The sequence below is a fragment of the Macaca thibetana genome, chromosome 17 (assembly GCF_024542745.1).
Source record: "Macaca thibetana thibetana isolate TM-01 chromosome 17, ASM2454274v1, whole genome shotgun sequence".
In the NCBI taxonomy this organism is placed as follows: Eukaryota; Metazoa; Chordata; class Mammalia; order Primates; family Cercopithecidae; genus Macaca; species Macaca thibetana.
Window position 1 is genome coordinate 28,196,511 of NC_065594.1, and position 20,101 is coordinate 28,216,611.

Genomic DNA, 20,101 nt, shown 5'->3' on the forward strand with positions numbered 1-20,101 from the left:
GAGAGAGAGAGAGAAAGGAAACAGTAGAAAGTGGCCTCTGTATTTTCACCCTCCAAATCTCTCAAGTACTTCTGAAAGGTAAAACCAATCTGGCATCTGGGACCAGGGCCTGCAGCCTCTGCAGGGTAGGAAGCCAACCTAGAAGGAGAGTGGAACACAGACTGAGCTATCAGAGCTACAGCATCCGCCACAACATACCAAGGGCCTGGTCTATGTGCTGGGCAAGGCAGAGATCAGATCTGTGAGCTTAAGAGTCCAGTAAGAAAGGCAAGCGCTGAACAAGTTAATGTAAGTACCTGCTCCCCAGCCACCACAGAACTGCTAATTCATCTCCCAGAGGAGTGTTTTCTGAAACACAATGTAATCACACATCCCTCTTGGTGCTGAGGGTAAGTGCCAAATTGGTGCTTTCCTTCTCTCAATTCTGTAGAAGGTTAGGGCATGCATTTTGCATATTTATGTCATGTTCATCTTATTATTTCTCACTCTCACTTTCCCTGTCTTCCTATTTCCTGATTTACTTTTCATTATAATGTATTACGTATTTCTGCAAGGCATCTTCAATCTTCCTCCTTGAAAAAGGACAGATATAAATCAATCCTCTATCTGCGTGGACCCCCAGTGCTTACCCATTTACTCAGGAGGAGTCAGCTCACTCACCAGCTCCTATCTTCATGTTTTGTTGGGTTCACAAATTTTAAATAGTATAAATATAAAAACAGAAGCTTTCAATTCATTTCTGGTTTCACATTGGTAATCAAAAAAGACTAGTGAGAAGATTAAAAGATGATGCAAGAACATGTCCTGTGGAATAAAAAATTAATATAACACTATAGTATTATACAATAATTGGTTTTACTAATGTGGATTAATATGAGCCATAAAATGCATAAACATTTTATTATTACAAATTCAAATCTGTTCTCTTTTCCCTATATCACCATTTAATTGAACAACAACACAACGAAAACTGGTCACCTTAAAACCAATTTGAAAAAGGTTGTTTAGGAGCACCAATACAAAATCGAAGTGTAGACTGGAATGTGTCACATTTTGGCCAAACAAAAAGATTTGATTCATTTTGGCTCATAAAGTTAGATAATGGTGTTTATGGTTTTGAAAGTTCACTGAAACTTTTTCACTGAACTGGTTTTTTTCTGATGCATTTTCTTGAGTTCTACCCACGACTGCCACAGTAGCAGTCCTGGGATCAGAACCCACACACCGTTAAAAAAAAACAGGTAAACCCAACAGTAGAGCCAGTTGCTGGTGTTGAGGTTGGGGCTTCTGGTGAGCCACTCCGGGAGGAAGGTCATCCAGCAGCCATACAACTCGCACACGCACAGGGTGATCTGCAGGAAATGCCTGTTGGAGAGAAAGAAGCCCGGATGAACCACCAGCTTGGCACAGTTTGGCATCAGAGTCATGATATCTTGTCTGTAATGGCAGCATCAACAGTCTTTGCTATGAAAACCTCCCTAAGTTGGGCCTCAGGTGTTGGGTGGTGCTATTTTGATGAGGGCAAGTCAATCTAATTAATGAAGGCTCATTCTTTCCTTAGAGGAGCAACACTGCCCTTTCTAGATTATTCTCAGAGTTAAGTAAGGACCCTCAGGGATCTTGACCCATTCTTAGGGAAATTTAGTGAGATCACACCTGACTTAGCACAGAGAGGCCTGACTGTGAATCTCACCAAGAGCCATTATAAAAGGGGAGAGTGAGTAATAACCCCTTCCTCCAACAGTGTAGCACAGACTAGATGAGATATGAGGATAAAGAGCCCAGCACTGGGCAAGTAAGTGCTCAATAATGCAAATATTACAAATGTTTGAAATAATAAACACATGGGCACATGTAGTAAGTTTGCAACCATAGTCATGGAGTGAAAAATATGTCAAGGTACCAAGGAAAAATTTAATTTTTATTGCCAACTATCTCTCTAAAACTGGGTGGGGAAGGAAGCTTTAAATAAGACTTCTTCATTACAAGATGGTGGAAAATTGAATGCAGCTGTGCCTACTTGACATTGTTTTAGGGATTCATCTCAGGATAGCAATCTATTCACCCCAGGCCACTTTGTCCCTAAGGAAAGAAAAGGAAGGGAGGAGAGTTTATAGTCTCTCAGAGTCTGATAGGATGGATACTATTTTAATCTTTCTTCTTTTTTTTTTTTTTTTTGACACAGAGTCTCACTCTGTCACCCAGGTTGGGTGCAGTGGAACCAACACGGCTCACTGCAACCTCCACCTCCCAGGTTCAAGCAATTCTCCTGCCTCAGCCTCCTGAGTAGCTGGGGCTACAGGTGCCCACCACCATGCCTGGCTAGCTAATTTCTGTATTTTGAGTAGAGACGGGGTTTCACCATGTTGGCCAGGCTGGTCTCGAACTTCTGATCTCGTGATCCGCCTGCCTCGGCCTCCCAAAGTGCTGAGATTACAGGCATGAGCCACTGCACCTGGCCTCTCTGCACTCTGCCCACCCCATACCCTTCACAATCTGCTTCTGAGATTTCTTATTTATCTTGCAAGTCTGACTCCGAATTATGTAAAATAATTTACTTTTTGTCAAGTGGGATAGGAGTTTTCTTATATGATTTGGGGGGAAAAGGATGGACGTATTACCATTTTATTCTCCAAAGTATTGGTGGCAAATCATCCAAGAGTGTTAGCACCGTTCTTGCCTCTACAGAGTCTAGGTTGTTATTAGAATAATATTTCTCATATTTTTGATTCGGAAAAGTCTGAAATGATCCTAGTAGCACCATCACACTTATCTCACATCAAATAATTTTCATTTCTATTCTGGTTTTTTTTTGGAGACAGGGTCTTACTATGTCAACCAGGTTGGAGTGCAGTGGCGTGATCATGGCTTCCTGCAGCCTTGACCTCCCAGGTTCAGGTGATCCTCCCACCTCTGCCTCCTAAGTATCTGGGACTACAGGCACGTGCCACCATGCCTAATTTTTAAATTTTTTATTCCCTGTAGAGACAGGGTCTCACTGTGTTGCCTAGGCTGGTCTCAAACTCCTGAGATCAGGTGATCCTCCCGCCTCAGCCTCTCAAAGTGCTGCGATTACAGGTGTAAGCCACCGTGCCAGGCCTCTATTCTTCTATCTTTTATCTAACAAATACATGTGGTCATAACCTACTCCAAAGGTCACCTAAGTGTTGGGACACATGTTTCCCCTCCTTCCAGCAGGACGGAAGAAGGGCACCTACCGGTAATGTTTTTCTTTGACTATGGCATAAATGAGGAACAATGCCAGAGACCCATCCAGCGTGACAGTCAGAATTTCCACAGACACAATGGTTGGATCGAAATAAACCCATCTTGCATCAGCTTTGCCATATTCTTTCCCTAAAGACAAAATCCACGTTGTTACTCAAATGGCAACAGTTTTTATGACAGTCCATGGAAATTACCTTTCTTTCCTTTAAGGTGGAGATAAAATAAGTTATCGCCACTCTCTCTGCGTTCTTCACGATGCCTTAGCGGAAGGCAGGAGAAGCCCTGGGACCAAAATGCATTCACCACCTGACACAAGCACTAAGAACAGCAGCCGGTTACAGGTGTCCAATCATTCAGTTTCCAGCATGCTTTCACATACGCGCCCTCCTCAGCCCCACCCTCTTCAATGTAAGTAGCAGAATTTTAAAAGAATTCAACATGGTCAGATTTTGCAAAGACAATCTCCAGTCATGATCTTGGTAAATACATTGTAATTCCTTACTTCAAAATTTCCATATAAATTCTGTAAGTATAATGGAGATGTGGGAAATTTGCTATGAAGGACATGTTTATAAAAGACATGTTTATGGCCAGGTATGGTGGCTCACGCCTGTAATCCCAGCACTTTGGGAGGCCGAGGCGGGCAGATCACGAGGTCAGGAGATCGAGACCATCCTGACTAACACGGTGAAACCCCGTCTCTACTAAAAATACAAAAAATTAGCCGGGCGTGGTGGCGGGCACCTGTGGTCCCAGCTACTCCGGAGGCTGAGACAGGAGAATGGCGTGAAACCAGGAGGCGGAGCTTGCAGTGAGCCAAGATCACGCCACTGCACTCCAGCCTGGGCAACAGAGCGAGACTCCGTCTCAAAACAAAACAAAACAAAAAAAACCATGTTTGTTGGCCAGGCACGGTGGCTCACGCCTGTAATCCCAGCACTTTGGGAGGCCAAGGTGGGTGGATCACTTGAGGTCAGAAGTTTGGGACCAGCCCAGCCAACGTGGTGAAACCCTGTCTCCACTAAAAATACAAAATTTAGCTGGGCTTGGTGGCACATGCCAGTAATCTCAGCTACTTGGGAGGCTGAGGCAAGAGAATCACTAGAACCTGGGAGGCGGAGGTTGCAGTGAGCTGAGATCGCACCACTGCACTCCAGCCTGGGCAACAAGAGCTAGACCCTGTCTCAAAACAACAACACGTTTATTAATAACAGAAGAGAAACTAGGTGCTGAAGGGACAGCGGGCAGCGGGGGGAGGAGAGAGCCCGGACTGCAGAATGAATCAGAGTGGGCAGAGGGGGTCTCCGCCCACAGGGATAGGGGACTCACAATGGCCCTCACACAGTCTCAGCTGTGCTGCTTGGGGAGCCAGTGTGCTCTTAGAGATCCATCCAGACCCATTATCAGAATGGTTTCTTCTTGGGATCACCATGACTCAGAGTCTTTTTAGGGCTGGAATGATGGCCAGGTATTGTAGAGGCCATTAAAAATTATTTAATTATTTTCTTAATGTGTAAAAGTAATACATGCTGGTCCTAAGACCTCAAATGACTACAGTGAAAAAAATGGAAGTGATGACCTTGTCTCCCCCTTTAATACTATCTCGCATTATCCAGAAGAGGTGTGATGGCCACAGAGGAGCCCGTGATCTGCTACTGAGCAGCACACAGCTCTTGTCTCATAAAGGTCAGAGGAAGGATCCCTCGGGGCCTGGGACAAAGGTTTCTAATGAAAGGCTGTCCTAAGAGAAAGGACAGTAAGAGGATTAGCTATTTAATGGAATAACACACAAGGCACGTGCTGAGGGGATGTTCTGTGAGAGGCCACCGAGAGTCAGCAACCTGTCCTTAGCCAACTGTCTGCAGTCTCCTGTGCCCTTCAATAACTAACTGGAAAACACTGTCATATTGAAACGTTTCTCCCCTAAATTTAAATATACATACAAAAGGTGAAATACACCAGTTAGTGCACTTAAAATCTAATAAAATATCACTTAAGTAAAATGTCAGTTCTTCAGGAATAAAAAGAGATATTGACCAAGTCTTTTTTTTTTTTGAAAAAGAGTCTCACTGTTGCCTAGCCAGGAGTGCAATGGCACGATCTCGGCTCGCTGCAACCTCCGCCTCCCAGGTTCAAGTGATCCTCCACCCTCAGCCTCCCAAGTAGCTGGGACTACAGGAACCCACCACCACACCCAGCTAATATTGATTGACCGAGACGGAGTCTCACTCTGTCACCCAGGCTAGAGTGCAATGGTCAGATCTCAGCTCGCTGCAACCTCCACCTCCTGCGTTCAAGTGATTCTCCTGCCTCAGCCTCCCAGTAGCTAGGATTACAGGCACGTGCCACCATGCCTGGCTAATTTTGTATTTTCAATAGAGATGGGGTTTCACCATGTTGGTCAGGCTGGTCTCAAACTCCCGACCTCAGGTGATCTACCTGCCTTGGCCTCCCAAAACGCTGGGATTACAGGCTTGAGCCACTGCACCTGGCCTAATTTTTGTATTTTTAGTAGAGACAGGGTTTCACAATGTTGGCCAGGCTGGTCTCAAACTCCTAACCTCAAGTGATCCATCTGTCTCGGCCTCCCAAAATGCTGGGATTACAAGCGTGGGCCACCGTGCCCAGCCTTCAACAAGTCTTTTTTTTAGCATTTGGAAGTGCTGTGGTAGGCCCCAAGAATGCAGCTGCAAGTAGGACCAAATGTCGGCCCTTAGTGGCCCACATTTTAGTGAGGCTGAAAACCAGGCAGTGGTGGCTAGAGAATACGATGGCAGGGAAGTAGCACTGAAGCCAGACTACGAACATCAGGGAAGACTTCCTGGAGGAGGTGTTTTGGTCACTGCCTCTCTTCCCTGTTGGTGAGGGATGGACTTCTGCCTGAGGGCCATGGTGATGGCTGAACACACAACACCCGACACTGGGCAGATGAGATGGAGGAGGTTTATTAGTCACATACACTCATGGCCTAGGGAAGGAGGACATCTCACCATGCAGGGCCACATAGGGGTCGTACCTGGGAACAGTGATCGGGCAGGGGCCACAGAGGCAGGCTTTGCAGTAACAAGAGGAGGGGTTGGGTTGAGCCCTGGTTCCCGAGAAAGGATGTGATTGGCTTGTTTGGATAATTCTACGGGCAGACTGGTGGGAACTGAAGCCTGCTACTGAGGGGACAAGCAGGCACTGCGCCTGCTCCCCTTGACAGGGGGAGCTATCTGGTTAGGGAACCTTATATGTGGAAGCAGAGTGGAGAGGGAGACTTGCAGTTTGGTCATTTGAGGCCCCCCCTGGATTTCACCAGATATCGAAACAGACATAATACTGAATCCTGGCCAGGCAGCATGGCTCACACCTGTACTCCCGGCATTCTGAGAGGCCGAGGTGGGTGGATCACTTGAGGTCAGGAGTTTGAGACTGGCTTGGCTAACAAGGTGAAACCCTGTCTCTATTAAAATACAAAAACTAGCCGGGCATGGTGGTGCACACGTGTAGTTCTAGCTACTAGGGAGGCTGAGGCAGGAGAATCACTTGAACTGGGAGGCAGAGGTTGCAGTGAGCCGACACTGAGCCACTGTACTCCAGCGCTCCAGCCTGGGAGACAGAGCGAGACTCTGTTTAAAATAAGAAGAAGAAGGAGAAGAAGAAGAAGAAGAAGAAGAAAAAAGCAGACATAATACTGAATCCTAATTTCAGGCCTTATACCACAAGAGGTGACTCCAAATCTGAGTGAAAAATAAGGGTGTTTCAGGGAGGAGCATGTATAAAGGCCTTGAGCTGAGAATATAATGTGTCTGAATCTACAGACAGTTTAGCAGAGCTGCCGGTGGGGAAGGTTAATGCCTGAGAGGAAGGTAGGGGACAGACAGTAAGGGGCCCTGGAATCCACTAGTCCCTGTGCATCTCCCTGTGGCAGTCCCCCTGGTATCTCCTCTACTGCTAAACTTTGACCATCTCTTTGCTTATTAAACACTGAAACAATAAAAAGGCAAACAGGAGCATTAGAGAGGCTGATGATGTGATCATTTCCATTGATTCTGTGACTGATAACGGGGCTTAGGTGAGGTTTACAGGGAAAAGATGCAAACTAAGGATCAGGGTAGATTTCCTCAACCAGAGCCATTGTTGTGTCCTCAACCAGAGAGTGGAGACCAGGACACACCGAGTATTCATGACGTTTATGGCCGGCCCTGCATTCCAGTGAAGCCAAGGTCAGAACACAGGTCATCCTCAGAAGGTCCTGCTCTAGACACACAGTATCAGAATCTGCATTTGAGTAAGATGCCCAGGTGATTTGGGGTACTTTGGCGTCTGGGAACTACTACTTGCTTTACATTTCTACTGGATTTTTACTTTCATGAAAATAAAGGACACCTTCATTAAATGAGTTTTTACTGCGTTTTGGTTTTTAGAAATAGGGTATCACCGTGTTGCCCTGGCTAAACTCAAACTCCTGGGCTCAAATAATCCTCCTGCCTCAGCCTCCCAAGTAGCTAGGGCTCCAGGCTCGAGCCACTGCACCCAGCTAGTTTTCACTTCTTTAAGGTGCATAATGTAAACATGAAGATGATGGAGAAAGCCTGTGTTAGACATTCACATTTCATGGGATTGAGCCAAATCTGGGCTGTTTGCTTTCTCTCATGTCAGGCAGGACAGCCAGAGATGTCAGCACAGCATCTGGCAAAGAGGAGAAGAGGATGCTCAGCAGGAGGAGCCATGACTCAGGCTGGCGTTGTCAGCCTCTGGGCTTCACTAGCAATCCCCGAGCAAAGTTTAATGCAGCCGATCAAAAGTGCATAGCTGCATTCAGCTGGGCCCCTGGATCTGAAATGGCTCAACTCTGGTCAAGGGGACTCAGACTCCTTGGCTAGGACTTGAGGCATCAAAGATGACACCTTTTCCTCTGGGAAGTACTAATGAGCCTACTCAATTCTCTAGATGTTTCCTAACACTAGTGGTAAACAGGAGTCCCCCACACAGATCCTAGCTGGAAATGATTTCTGAGTCACGAAAAGAAATGAGATAAACAGGATGGGTGTGGTGTCTCACACCTGTAATCCCAGCACTTTGGGAGGCCGAGGCGGGCAGATCACAAGGTCAGGAGATTGAGACCGTCCTGGCTAACATGGTGAAACCCTGTCTCTACTGAAAACACAAAAAATTAGCCGGGCGTGGTGGCAGGCACCTGTAGTCCCAGCTACTCGGGAGGCTGAGACAGGAGAATGATGGCATGAACCCGGGAGGTGGAGCTTGCAGTTAGCCAAGATCGTGCCACTGCACTTCAGCCTGGGCGACAGAGCGAGACTCCATTTCAAAAAAAAAAAAAAAAAAAAAATGATGCAAAGTTTCAGAAGCAAAACCTGAAAGCAGTTATCCTGAGAAAGGCAGTTTTATAAAGTGGCAAAAAAAAAAAATAACTGTCGGTACTGACACAGTACATGGTAGGACATCGATGCTAATTGACTGACAATGAGCAAGAAGACTTTTGGAAAGGATCTATAAGACCACAAAAAAGTATGTACAATAAAAAGAAAGTTGATATTAAAAGTATGGGAAAAGCACCCAGTTTAAATGCTACAAGTTCTTCCATCTGCACTCACTACCAACATTTTTTTTTTTTTTTTGAAAGGCAGTCTTGTGATCTGCCTGCCTCGGCCTCCCAAAGTGCTGGGTTTACAGGCATGAGCCACCGCACCCAGCCACTCACTAGTAACATTTTTTATTTTATGTATTGTTTTTTAGAGATGGACTCTTCCTCTGTCACCTGGGCTGGAGTGCAGTGGTGCAACTGTGGCTCAATGCAACCTTGAACTCCTGGACTCAAAAGATTCTCCCGCCTCAGCCTCCTGAGTAGCTAGGACTACAGGTGTGCACCACCACACCTGGCTCATTTAAAAATCTTTTTTTAAAGATAGGGTCTTGCTGTGTTGCCCAGGCTCAAACAGTTTAACATACAGCTTTATTAAGATGTAATTCACATGCCACCCAATCTACCTATTTAAAGAATTGGTTTTAGTAGAATCACAGGTTTGAATCACCACAATCTAATTTTAGAACATTTCATTACCCCAAAAAGAAACCTGTGCCCATTAGCAGTCACTCCTCATTTCCCCCCAACACTCCCACCCCTACCCTCATTCCCAGGCAACCAGTAATCTACAATGTCTCTACAGATTCACCTCTTCTGGACATTTCATATAAATGAAATCATACAATATGTGATAGAGGCATTTATTTGACAGTCACACTTGCAATAAACCTCCTCCAACATTTCAAACGCAAACATTTTTAATTACTTACATAAAGAAGCAATCAAGCCATCGGAATTTGCAACGTTTCCTACTAAAGACAAGTAGACAAAAGGGCCTTCCTAGAGAGGAGAAAATGAAGACATGCTCTAATACAGCATCACAACCACAGGATGGCACCGTAGACACATGGCATTGCCTGGCTCCATCCCCCACCCTTCTCCATGGCTCACATCCTGGCCAGAGCCTGGAAACATCCACACAACCTTGTGGGATGCGATCCTGGGGCCTGGTTACCCTGACCTTGGAAATGGGTATGTCTCACCCTAATGTACAATTAATGTTGCTTTTCAGTGACTGGCATTGTAAAAGCAGAGATGTGTTATTTTGCGGAAAAAGTGAAATTTTTGCATAAGAGTTTATTGTATTAAATAGAGTAAGCGCCGGGCGCGGTGGCTCACGCCTGTAATCCCAGCACTTTGGTAGGCCGAGGCGGGCGGATCACAAGGTCAGGAGATCGAGACCACGGTGAAACCCCATCTCTACTAAAAATACAAAAAATTAGCCGGGCGCGGTGGCGGGCGCCTGTAGTCCCAGCTACTCAGGAGGCTGAGGCAGGAGAATGGCGTGAACCCAGGAGGCGGAGCTTGCAGTGAGCCGAGATCGCGCCACTGCACTCCAGCCTGGGCGACAGAGCGAGACTCCGTCTCAAAAAAAAAAAAAAAAAAAAAAAAAAAAAAAAAAATAAATAAATAAATAGAGTAAGCTCTAGATTATTCCAGGGATCTTAAGTCTTCGAGTAGAACCTCACAGAAGTTCACTTTTTTTTACCTCAAAAAAATCTAAGATCTTAAAGAGAAAGGCAATCGAGTTTATACCAGCATTGAGCAATCCTCCCCCCTCTCCTATATAGAGGCAAGTTTAGGAAGATTTAAAACAGTTACAGTCTACATTTAACATTCAGGTAATAAAATATCTGCAATTACACTTAGTATTTTCCCATCACTGAAGTGCTTCTTTGCCTAAGATTTCTAAAACAAAACAGCTAGAAGCCACTGGGATATCTAATGGTCATGTTGCTCCTTTGAACACATTTTGCTGCTGGTCAATAGAACTTTTTCCTCATTCCTTTTAAACAAAACAATCATTTGTATGACATTAAAACTGGGTCCTGCCTCCCCAGAGGTCACCACTCTCAATCACGTCTCTTTGCAGTTCCCGCAGTGATTTCATAATATACTTACACTATTTCCTTCGACTGCTAGTGGGAAAAGCTATTGTTTCATAGATACTCCTTCCCCTCCCGTTTTCAGTCCTTCGAGTTCCTGATGTATTATTTTATTACTTACCCAAATTTGTAACTTAAAACCTGAAAACCTCAGCTCACTCACTCATCAATGTCGTGCAGTCTCTGGGCTTCTTAACCACGTAAGAGTATGACAGCCTCTACCAGGTTCCCCGCACCGTTTCCAACTCTCAATTTCTGTCCAGTTTGCTTGTGCATTGTTAAGACTGATTACATGTCCTTTCTTGTTCTCTAAACATATTTGTCTTCCCTGTTTTATCTGTAACTGGATTCTACAAGCTGAAAAGCCAATTAACAGTACAATGTTGTGATTATGGAAACAGCGTTCACTGTAATAGGCCACAATTTCTTTCCTTAGGGATCCCGCATCCTGACTCCTGTGTCATTTAAGGATAATGCTGCAAATGAAAAATCTTTTTTTTTTTTTTTTCCCCTGAGATAGTCTCACTCTGAAGCACAGGCTGGAGTGCGGTGGTGCGATCTCTGCTCACTGCAACCTCCACCTCCTGAGTTCAAGCAACTCTCCTACCTCAGCCTCCTGAGTAGCTGAGATTACAGGTGCCCGCAATCACGCCTGGCTAATTTTTGTGTTTTTAGTAGAGATGCGGTTTCCCCATGTTGGCCAGGCTGGTCTCGAACTCCTGACCTCAGGTGATCTGCCCTCCTCGGTTTCCCAAATTGCTGGGATTACAGGCGTGAGCCACCGCGCCTAGCCCAAAATATCCTTTCTTCATGAATTTCTCAAAATCATGCTACATTTTAGTTTGCTTCATATTTGGGCCATGACTTTCTTATGTTTATTCTACAGTTTATAATTACTTTTTTTTTCTGATTGGGAAGAGACCTTTCTCCCCATCTCATGAAATCTTCTAGCTTTTTACTGATTTTAATCTCTGAACAGAGGCTTTGAGGTTGGTTTATTTTGTCTTGTTTTGGCACTCTTTGCAAGTTGCTTAATTGGTAAATGTGGTTTATCTGAGTATATGTAAAAGTCATATTCTTTTTTTTTTTTTTTTTTTGAGACAGAATCTCGCTCTGTTGCCCAGGGTAGAGTGCAGTGGTGTGATCTTGGACTTGGTTCACTGCAACCTCCGCCTCCTGGGTTCAAGCGATTCCAGTGCCTCAGCCTCTCAAGTAGCTGGGACCACAGGCATGTGACACCACACTCAGCTAATTTTTGTCATTTTTAGTAGAGATGGGATTTCACCATGTTGGCCAGGCTGGTTTCAAACTCATGGCCTCAAGTGATTTGCCTGCCTTGGCCCCCCAAAGTGCTGGGATTACAGGTGTGAGTCACCGTGCCAGGCTCCAAAAATCATATCCTTTAAAGGACATTTAAAAAAATCATATGAGACAAATAGCTGTGTTTATAAACAAATAAGTACTCCCCAGTCCACTTACTTTGCAACACTTTATTTTTACCAGCCAATTTTTTATTTTTAGCAGAACCACAGGGTGAAGTCCATACCGCTTCCTTGCTTTGGCTTGAGAACTTTCTAGACAAAGCACATCCACTGGGCTGGCCAGTGAGGCAATGGGGCTGGGCTGAATTTGACCCTCTCTAGGCCTCAGGCCATCTATCTGTAAGATGAAGGACTTCCTTCCTATAGATTGTGAATCTCATCCTAAAACTAAATGCAACCTCCACTGGCAACCTCTTCTACTAGACTAATTAGTAAGACGTGGAGTCTGACACTAGATTGCAGACCTTTCCCCAGAAGCAACTCTGGGTAAGAGCAAGATGGGGAACTGGAAATCAGTAACATGCAGGAACCTATGAGTCTATAACAAATCCGTTTCCTTTTACATCTACCTGTTGAAGTTCTACTCATTTTTCAAATCCCAGCCCCAACTCCCTTCTTCAAGAAACCTTCTTTGACCTCCTAATGAGAATTAATGTCTCACTCTCCTGAAACTCCCATGTGACTAAGTTTGTTTCTGTAACCAGCAGCTATCCGCTCGCTATGAATCCCCAGCTCCCATTGGATCACACATCATTGGGATCTGGAGTACTGTCATTTCTATCTTAGAATCCCCAAGAAACATGGCATTTGTGTTCAGTGTTTGCTAACCTTGAATTAAGTTCATACAACAAATTACTTATAAAGGATGCCCTGATGAGGCTTTTAGAATACCCTATTTTTTACTGTATTAATGTCCTAAATGTAAAGATAGCATAATACAAATCAAGTGTAACGAATATTCATGCCTTCAAATGCTGATCAGATGTCGCCTCCTCCAGGAAGCAAGATTGTACTATTCTCCTGCTGGGAGGTCGGTGCCCTCCTACACAGAAACCTGCTCACTTGTCTCTTCCCAAAACTGCCAGTTCTCTGAGTGCCAGTTCTTTGTCTTGTATCTCTATATTCCAAATGGCTAACACACAGTACATGCTAATAAGCGTTTCCTAAAAGAAATAAAAAGGAGAATAGAAAACAAGACAGTTAAAAATAGTAATCAGATTAGAAAATGGGTAAAAGAAATGAATAGATATCTCACTGGAAAGTACATAAAGATGGCAAATAAGCACATGGAAAGATGTTCAACCTCGTTAGCCACCAAGGAAACACACCTTCAAACCACAGGGAGGTATCACTGCATAAACTATCAGAATGGCGAAAATAAGGCTGGGTGCGGTGGTCCACACCTGTAATCCCAGCACTTTCGGAGGCCTAGGCGGGCGAATCATGAGGTCAGGAGTTCGAGACCAGCCTGGCCAACACGGTGAAACCCCACCTCTGCTAATAATACAAAAAAATTAGCTGGGTGTGGTGGTGTGTGCCTGTAGTCCCAGCTACTTAGGAGGCTGAGGCAGGAGAACTGCTTGAACCGGGAGGCGGAGGTTGCAGTGAGCTGTGATTGTGCCAATGCACTCCAGCCTTTGCGACAGAGTAAAACTGTGTCAAAAAAAGAAAGGGAAAGGGAAAAGGAAAGGGAAAGGGAGGAAGGGAGGAAAGAAGGGAGGGAGGGAAGAAGGGAGGAAGGAAGGGAAGGAAGGAAGGGAAGGAAGGAAGGGAAGGAAGGAAGGAAGGAAAGGAAAGGAAGGGAGGAAAGGAAGGGAGAAAAGGAAGGAAGGGAAGGAAGGAAGGCAAAAATAAAAAATAGTGGCAACATCAAATAGTGGTAAGGATGTAGAAAAACGGAAACAAACACACATTTCTGAAGAGATAGAAGTGGTACAGTCACTAAAAAAAACTAGAGTTTGGCAGTTTCTTCTAAAACTAAATATGCAATGACCATATGACCCAGCAATTCCACATTTGGGTATTTCTCCCAGAAAAATAAAAACTTATGTTTATACAAAAACAAGTACACGAATGTTCATAGCAGCTTTATTTGTGGTAACTAAAAACTGATGTTCTTCAAAAAGCCGATCCCAAAAGATTACATAGTGATTACATTCATTTTTATTTCTGTATTTATTTAATGAGACACAGTTTCGCTCTGTTGCTCAGGCAAGAGTGCAGTGGCTTGATCTTGGCTCACTGCAAACTCCACCTCCCATGTTAAGGGATTCTCGTGCCTTAGCCTCCCGAGTAGCTGGGATTACAGGCGTGCACCACCATGCCCTCCTTAATTTTTGTATTTTTAATAGAGATGGGGTTTCAGCATGTTGGCCAGGCTGGTCTCGAACTCCTGACCTCAAGTGATCCACCTGCCTCAGCCTCCCCAAGTGCTGGGATTACAGGCTTGAGCCACCATGCCCGGCTCTATGGTTACATTTATGTAACAATTTTCTGAAATGATAGATTTTAGAAATGGAGGACATTATTAGTGGTTGCCAGGGGTTAGGGGATGGAGGTGTGGGAAGGGGGGATGTGTAGTTATAAAAGGAAAACACTAGGGATCCTTGTAGTGCTGGAACTATTCAGTACCTGTACTGTTGTGGTTGATATGCGAATCTACCCAGTTGATAAAATTATATAGAACTTAATACACACACACACACACACACCCCTCCACACACAAAAAAACTGAGAAGTCTGAAAAAGATCAGTGGACTGTGTCAATGTCCATATGATGGTTATATTATACTATAGTTTTACAAAATGTTTGGTACCAAAATTATCAAAATAGAAAATAACTTCATTTTTAGACAGAGTCTTGCTCCCCAGGCAGGAGTGCAGTGGTATGACCTTGGCTCACTGCAACCTCCGCCTACTGGGTTCAAGCAATTCTCCTGCCTTAGTCTCCTAAGTAGCTGGGATTACAGGTGCCCACTACCATGCCTGGCTAATTTTTTGTATTTTTAGTAGAGACGGGGTTTCGCCATGTTGGCCAGGCTGGTCTCGAACTCCTGACCTCAGGTGATCCACCTGCCTTGGCCTCCCAAAGTGCTGGGATTACAGGTGTGAGCCACTGCACCCGGCCGAAGATAATTTTTTAAAAACCCACCAAAATGTTACCATTGTGCAAACCTGGGAAAAGTAAACAAGGGACCTCTATATTATTTCTTACAACTGCATGTGAATCTACAATTACCTCAAAAAAAGTTAATTAAAGAAACAGAGAAAGACATGGGATAAAGAGTACCATGACTAAGTAAATGGACTTTTTTTTTTTTGGCAACTGTCAGGACTTAAAAAAAAATATTTAGAATGGCCAGGTTTTGGCCTCAGAGGATTTATTGTCTAATTGGATTAACAATGACTTCCAATTCAATAAAGGTTGGAGGAAGATGAGGGAGCTGCAGTTGGGACAGTGAGGAAAGATTCCAGAGGGAGGCAGGCCTAGAGCTCGGCCTGGGTGGGCAGGCTGAGAGGTGAAGGACAGGGATGGAGCCCAGAGGATGGTATGAGGCCCGTGGGTCCAGCTTTTGCCCTGCTCAGCCCTGTGGCACAAACAGTGGTGCTCAGGGGTACTGTGTACATTAACAATGTGTGCAGCCATCGCCACCATTTCCAGAACTCTTCATCTTCCAAAACTAAAACAATGTGCCCACTAAACACTAATTCTCCATTTCTTCCCTCTCTCAGCCCAACACCCAGCACTCTACTTTGTACATCTATGACTCTATTTTAGATAACTCGTATAAATGAAATGAGACCAAACATTCATGCTTAGCCTTACAATGGTGATATGCTCTGAGAAAAGCATCATTAGACAGTTTTGTCATTGTGTGGACATCATAGAGTGTATTCACACAAACCTAGGTTGTGTAACGCTTACCTCACATGTAGGCTATATGGATAGCCTTTTGCTCCTGGGTTACAAACCTGTACAGCATTACTGTACTGAATACTGTAGGAAATTATAACACAATGGTAAGTATTTGTGCATCTAAATATAGAAAAGGTAATGCATTGCACTACAACATTATGACAGCTATGACGTCTCTAGGCATTAGGAATTTTTCACCTCCATCATAATCTTAAGGGACAACTGTGGTATATTCCATCCCTTATTGACTGAAACGTCTTTACGCAGTGATGACTGTATTTGTCCTTTCATGTCTGGCTTATTTTACTTAGCATAGCGTCTTCTAGGTTCACCCATGTTGTAGCATGTGTCAGAATTTTGTTCCTTTTTAAGACTGAATCATATTCCACTGTATGTAGGCACTGCATTGTGTTTATTCATTTGCTGATGGACCTTTAGGTTGTTTCCATTTTGGAGTTATTGTGGCTCATAAGTCTGCTGCTATGAACACTGGTTTGCAAGTATCTGTTCGAGTGCCTGGTTTCAATTCCTTTGGGTGTATATGTAGAAGTGGAATTGCTGGTAAATGTTTAGCTTTCTGAGGAGCTGCCACACAGCTTTCTGCAGCGCTGGCACCGTTTTGCATTCCCACTAACAATTCTCCACATTCTTGGCCAACACTTGTTATTTTCCTTTGTTGTTATTGTTTTTAATAGTAGTCATCCTAATGGGTGTGAAGGAGTATCTCACCGTGGTTTTGATTTGCATTTCCCCCAATGACTGCCTAGTGATGCTAAACATATTTTCATGTACATATTGACCTCTTTGGAGGAATTTCTATTCAAATCCTTTGTCTGCCTTTGAGGTTTTTTTCATTGTTAAGAATGTAAGTTTTAAAATGGAGATATCATCACTTGGAATTTGAAACCAGTGGGCTAGACTGCCCCATGGGCAAGATTAACCAATAATTCTGCTTAAGTCAAAGCATTTGGTAAAGCAGAGGAGGGGCCATTTTCATAAGAATCTGAGAAGAAGATCTGCGCACCCATCATGAGGGCAAAGGGTCTGAAGTGAATCTTAAGTCCCCCCTCCCCTGCTGCCTGGTAACCTCCTCTTCGGCCTTTAAAAACCCAGTGAAACCCCAGTTCCCTCCTCGGTGCCACCTCTAGGCCTGGACAGAGTCTTCTCACTCACCAGACTGCATGACAATGACTTGTTTCCCTCTCTACTTTCCCCACTAGTAAAGCTCCTTAAGGCCAAGGTTGATTACATGCAATACACACCAAATACACATACAATCCCAGGCTGATTCTCCAGACTTTCCACAGCTATCCCTGAATCATGTAGTATTAGCTGGGCCACCTAATTCCTTAGTTCTTCTTATTTTTCAGTGATAGCAGAGATGACATGGGTCCAGAGGTGTGACTTGCAAAAGTCCTTGGCTGAAACATTCAGTATATAAAGAAAATGCTCTCATGTGATTTAAAAAATAGGACCCACTGCAGACATGGGCAGGTCTGGTGGGTCAGTGTGCACTGGCACTGTCTAAATAGCAGGTCATGCTTTGCCGGGAAAGGGCAGTGGTTCTACACGAGGACACTGCCCTTGTGTTTTAGGTAAAAAGGGAGCCAAACAGACCAACAAACACTTGGCTTTTCTTCATGAAGTAGGTCACACACCAGTAGCAACTCTCTGATTCTTCCCTCAAACAACTCTAAGAGGTGGTATCCCTTCCCTATATCATCACACTTGTCCGCTCCCACTGCAGCCCATGCCAATCCTGCTGCATCCCACCCCAGGAAGGTCAATCAGATGAAAGTCAGAAAAAGCACATGGTGAAAAGGGGTGAGCGTGTCCATATCAGAGTTCCAGGTGACATCTCTGAAGGTTCCGTGATTCTGAGACTGGCTGGCTCTTACCCTAACAGAACTCACAAATATAAATCAGCAAACACAGGCTCACCACTTTAGGCTGCACCATCCACAGCTGACTCTTATCAATAACAGATTCCATGCAAAAACAAACAAACTAGGTGTGGGAGGCAGAGGCCCCAGCTTCAGAATGAGACCTGCTATTATGGTGTTAAAGATTATAAAGGCCGGGCGTGGTGGCTCACACCTGTAATCCCAGCACTTTGGGAGGCTGAGGCGGTCAGATCACCTGAGGTCAGGAGTTCAAGATCAGCCTGGCCAACATAGTGAAACTCCGTCTCTACTAAAAATACAAAATACAAATATTAAAAAATACAAAAAAATTAGTCAGGCATGGTGGCACATGCCTGTAGTCCCAGCTACTCAGGAGGCTGAGGCACAAGAATCGCCTGAACCCGGGAGGTGGAGGTTGCAGTGAGCCAAGATTGTGTGTGTGTGCCTGTGCCTGGGTGACAGAGTGAGACTCCGTCTTAAAAAAAAAAAAAAAAAGAGCCGGGCGCGGTGGCTCACGCCTGTAATCCCAGCACTTTGGGAGGCCGAGGCGGGCGGATCACAAGGTCAGGAGATCGAGACCACGGTGAAACCCCATCTCTACTAAAAATACAAAAAAATTAGCCGGGCGCGGTTGTGGGCGCCTGTAGTCCCAGCTACTCGGGAGGCTGAGGCAGGAGAATGGCGTGAACCCGGGAGGCGGAGCTTGCAGTGAGCCGAGATCGCGCCACTGCACTCCAGCCTGGGCGACAGAGCCAGACTCCGTCTCAAAAAAAAAAAAAAAAAAAAAAAAGACCATTCAGGGGCTTTTGAATGAAATCTGCTCTAACCACACAAAGACCTAAGATCAAAGCCACTGAAAACACTACTATTTGCCAGGCACCAAAATTATCTGTAGAATTGTAGAGAATGGAGACAGATATAGTTCCTCCTGTGAATTCATGCTTTATATTAAATGAACTGTACAGTGCTTTTTTCTTCTCCCTTAAAATTGTTTTTATGTTAAATAACCAAATAAACATGGAAAGTTATCAGCTTCAAAGTCTTTAACCACAATGTATGATCGAGATCCAGCCATCTGGAACTAAGATTCACGTTTGAGCTCAATAAGCACTGAGGATCTAAGGATCAGATGAAAGGTGCCTAGTCAACAGCAAAGGACCACATGCAGGATGTTGCTGTAATTGGGAAGGCAGGGCTCCACTAGGTGTTAGGCGAGATATGGTTAAGCTTGAGCAAAAAGTACAACAGACTATTTCTTTCTTTTTTTCTTTTTCTGTCATTTCTATGATAACACGAACGGCAGGCACCTGTCCCTGAAGAAGACCTGACTTTATTTAGAGACAGACTTACTACATAAAGGTAAAGTGACATGAGGTCCAGATCACTTTCCAGTACTTCAGCAATAACAATGAAAAATGGGAGGGAGGGAAGGAGAAAAAGAGAAGAAAAAGTGACAGATGGGCAAGTGCAGCAAAACTTGAAAATGTAGAATCTGCTCACTGATACTGTACTAGTCTCTCTACATCTGTGAATGTTTGAAACTGTTCACAGTAAAACTTAATTTTAAAAAGATACATAGGTTTACACCTGTAATCCCAGCACTTTGGGAGACTGAGGCAGGTGGATCACAAGGTCAAGAGTTCAAGACCAGCCTGACCAACATGGTGAAACCTCATCTCTACTAAAAATACAAAAACTAGCTGGGCGTGGTGGCACGCACCTGTAATCCCAGTTACTTGGGAGGCTGAGGCAGGAAAATCGCTTGAACCCAGGAGACAGAGGTTACAGTGAGTAGAGATGGTGCCACTGCACTCCAGGCTGGGTGACAGAGCGAGACTCTGTCACAAAAACAAACAAACAAAACAACATCAAAAACATTAGTTGGGTGCAGTGGTGTGTACCTGTAGTCCCAGCTACTCAGGAGACTGAGGTGGGAGGATCAGTTGGGCCCAGCAGTTCAAGGCTGCAGTGAACCATGACTGCACCACTGTACTCGGGCCTGGAGGACAGAGAGAGACCCTGCTTCTTAAAAAAAAAAATGGTTGGGGGGATACATAGCAACTTGTCAAATTCCAATATGGTACCACTAGAGAAAGCCAGTCTCAGCGCTTGGTGCTACACCTGTAAGGGATCAGAGAAGGGCACTCCTTGCATTTCTGGACTCCAGACTCAGGATCCTGCAGTTGCAGGGGCTCCCTGCCTTCATGCTAGAAACAGGCGAGCACAGGACTCAGACCACAGTGGTTACAAGAAACACA

General features: G+C 44.6%; 1 protein-coding gene across 1 annotated transcript in view; it reads right to left on the reverse strand.

The window, feature by feature from the left end:
* Positions 1-890: 890 nt before the first annotated feature.
* Positions 891-20,101, reverse strand: part of EBPL (EBP like) — a 31,214-nt gene continuing 12,003 nt past the window's right edge. The window contains exons 2-4 of the mRNA XM_050766378.1: positions 9,526-9,595; positions 3,219-3,357; positions 891-1,365 (exon numbers count right to left, since the gene is read on the reverse strand). Coding sequence (XP_050622335.1) covers positions 1,125-1,365; positions 3,219-3,357; positions 9,526-9,595 — 450 coding nt within the window. The 3' untranslated portion in view covers positions 891-1,124. The remainder of the gene's footprint in view (positions 1,366-3,218; positions 3,358-9,525; positions 9,596-20,101) is intronic.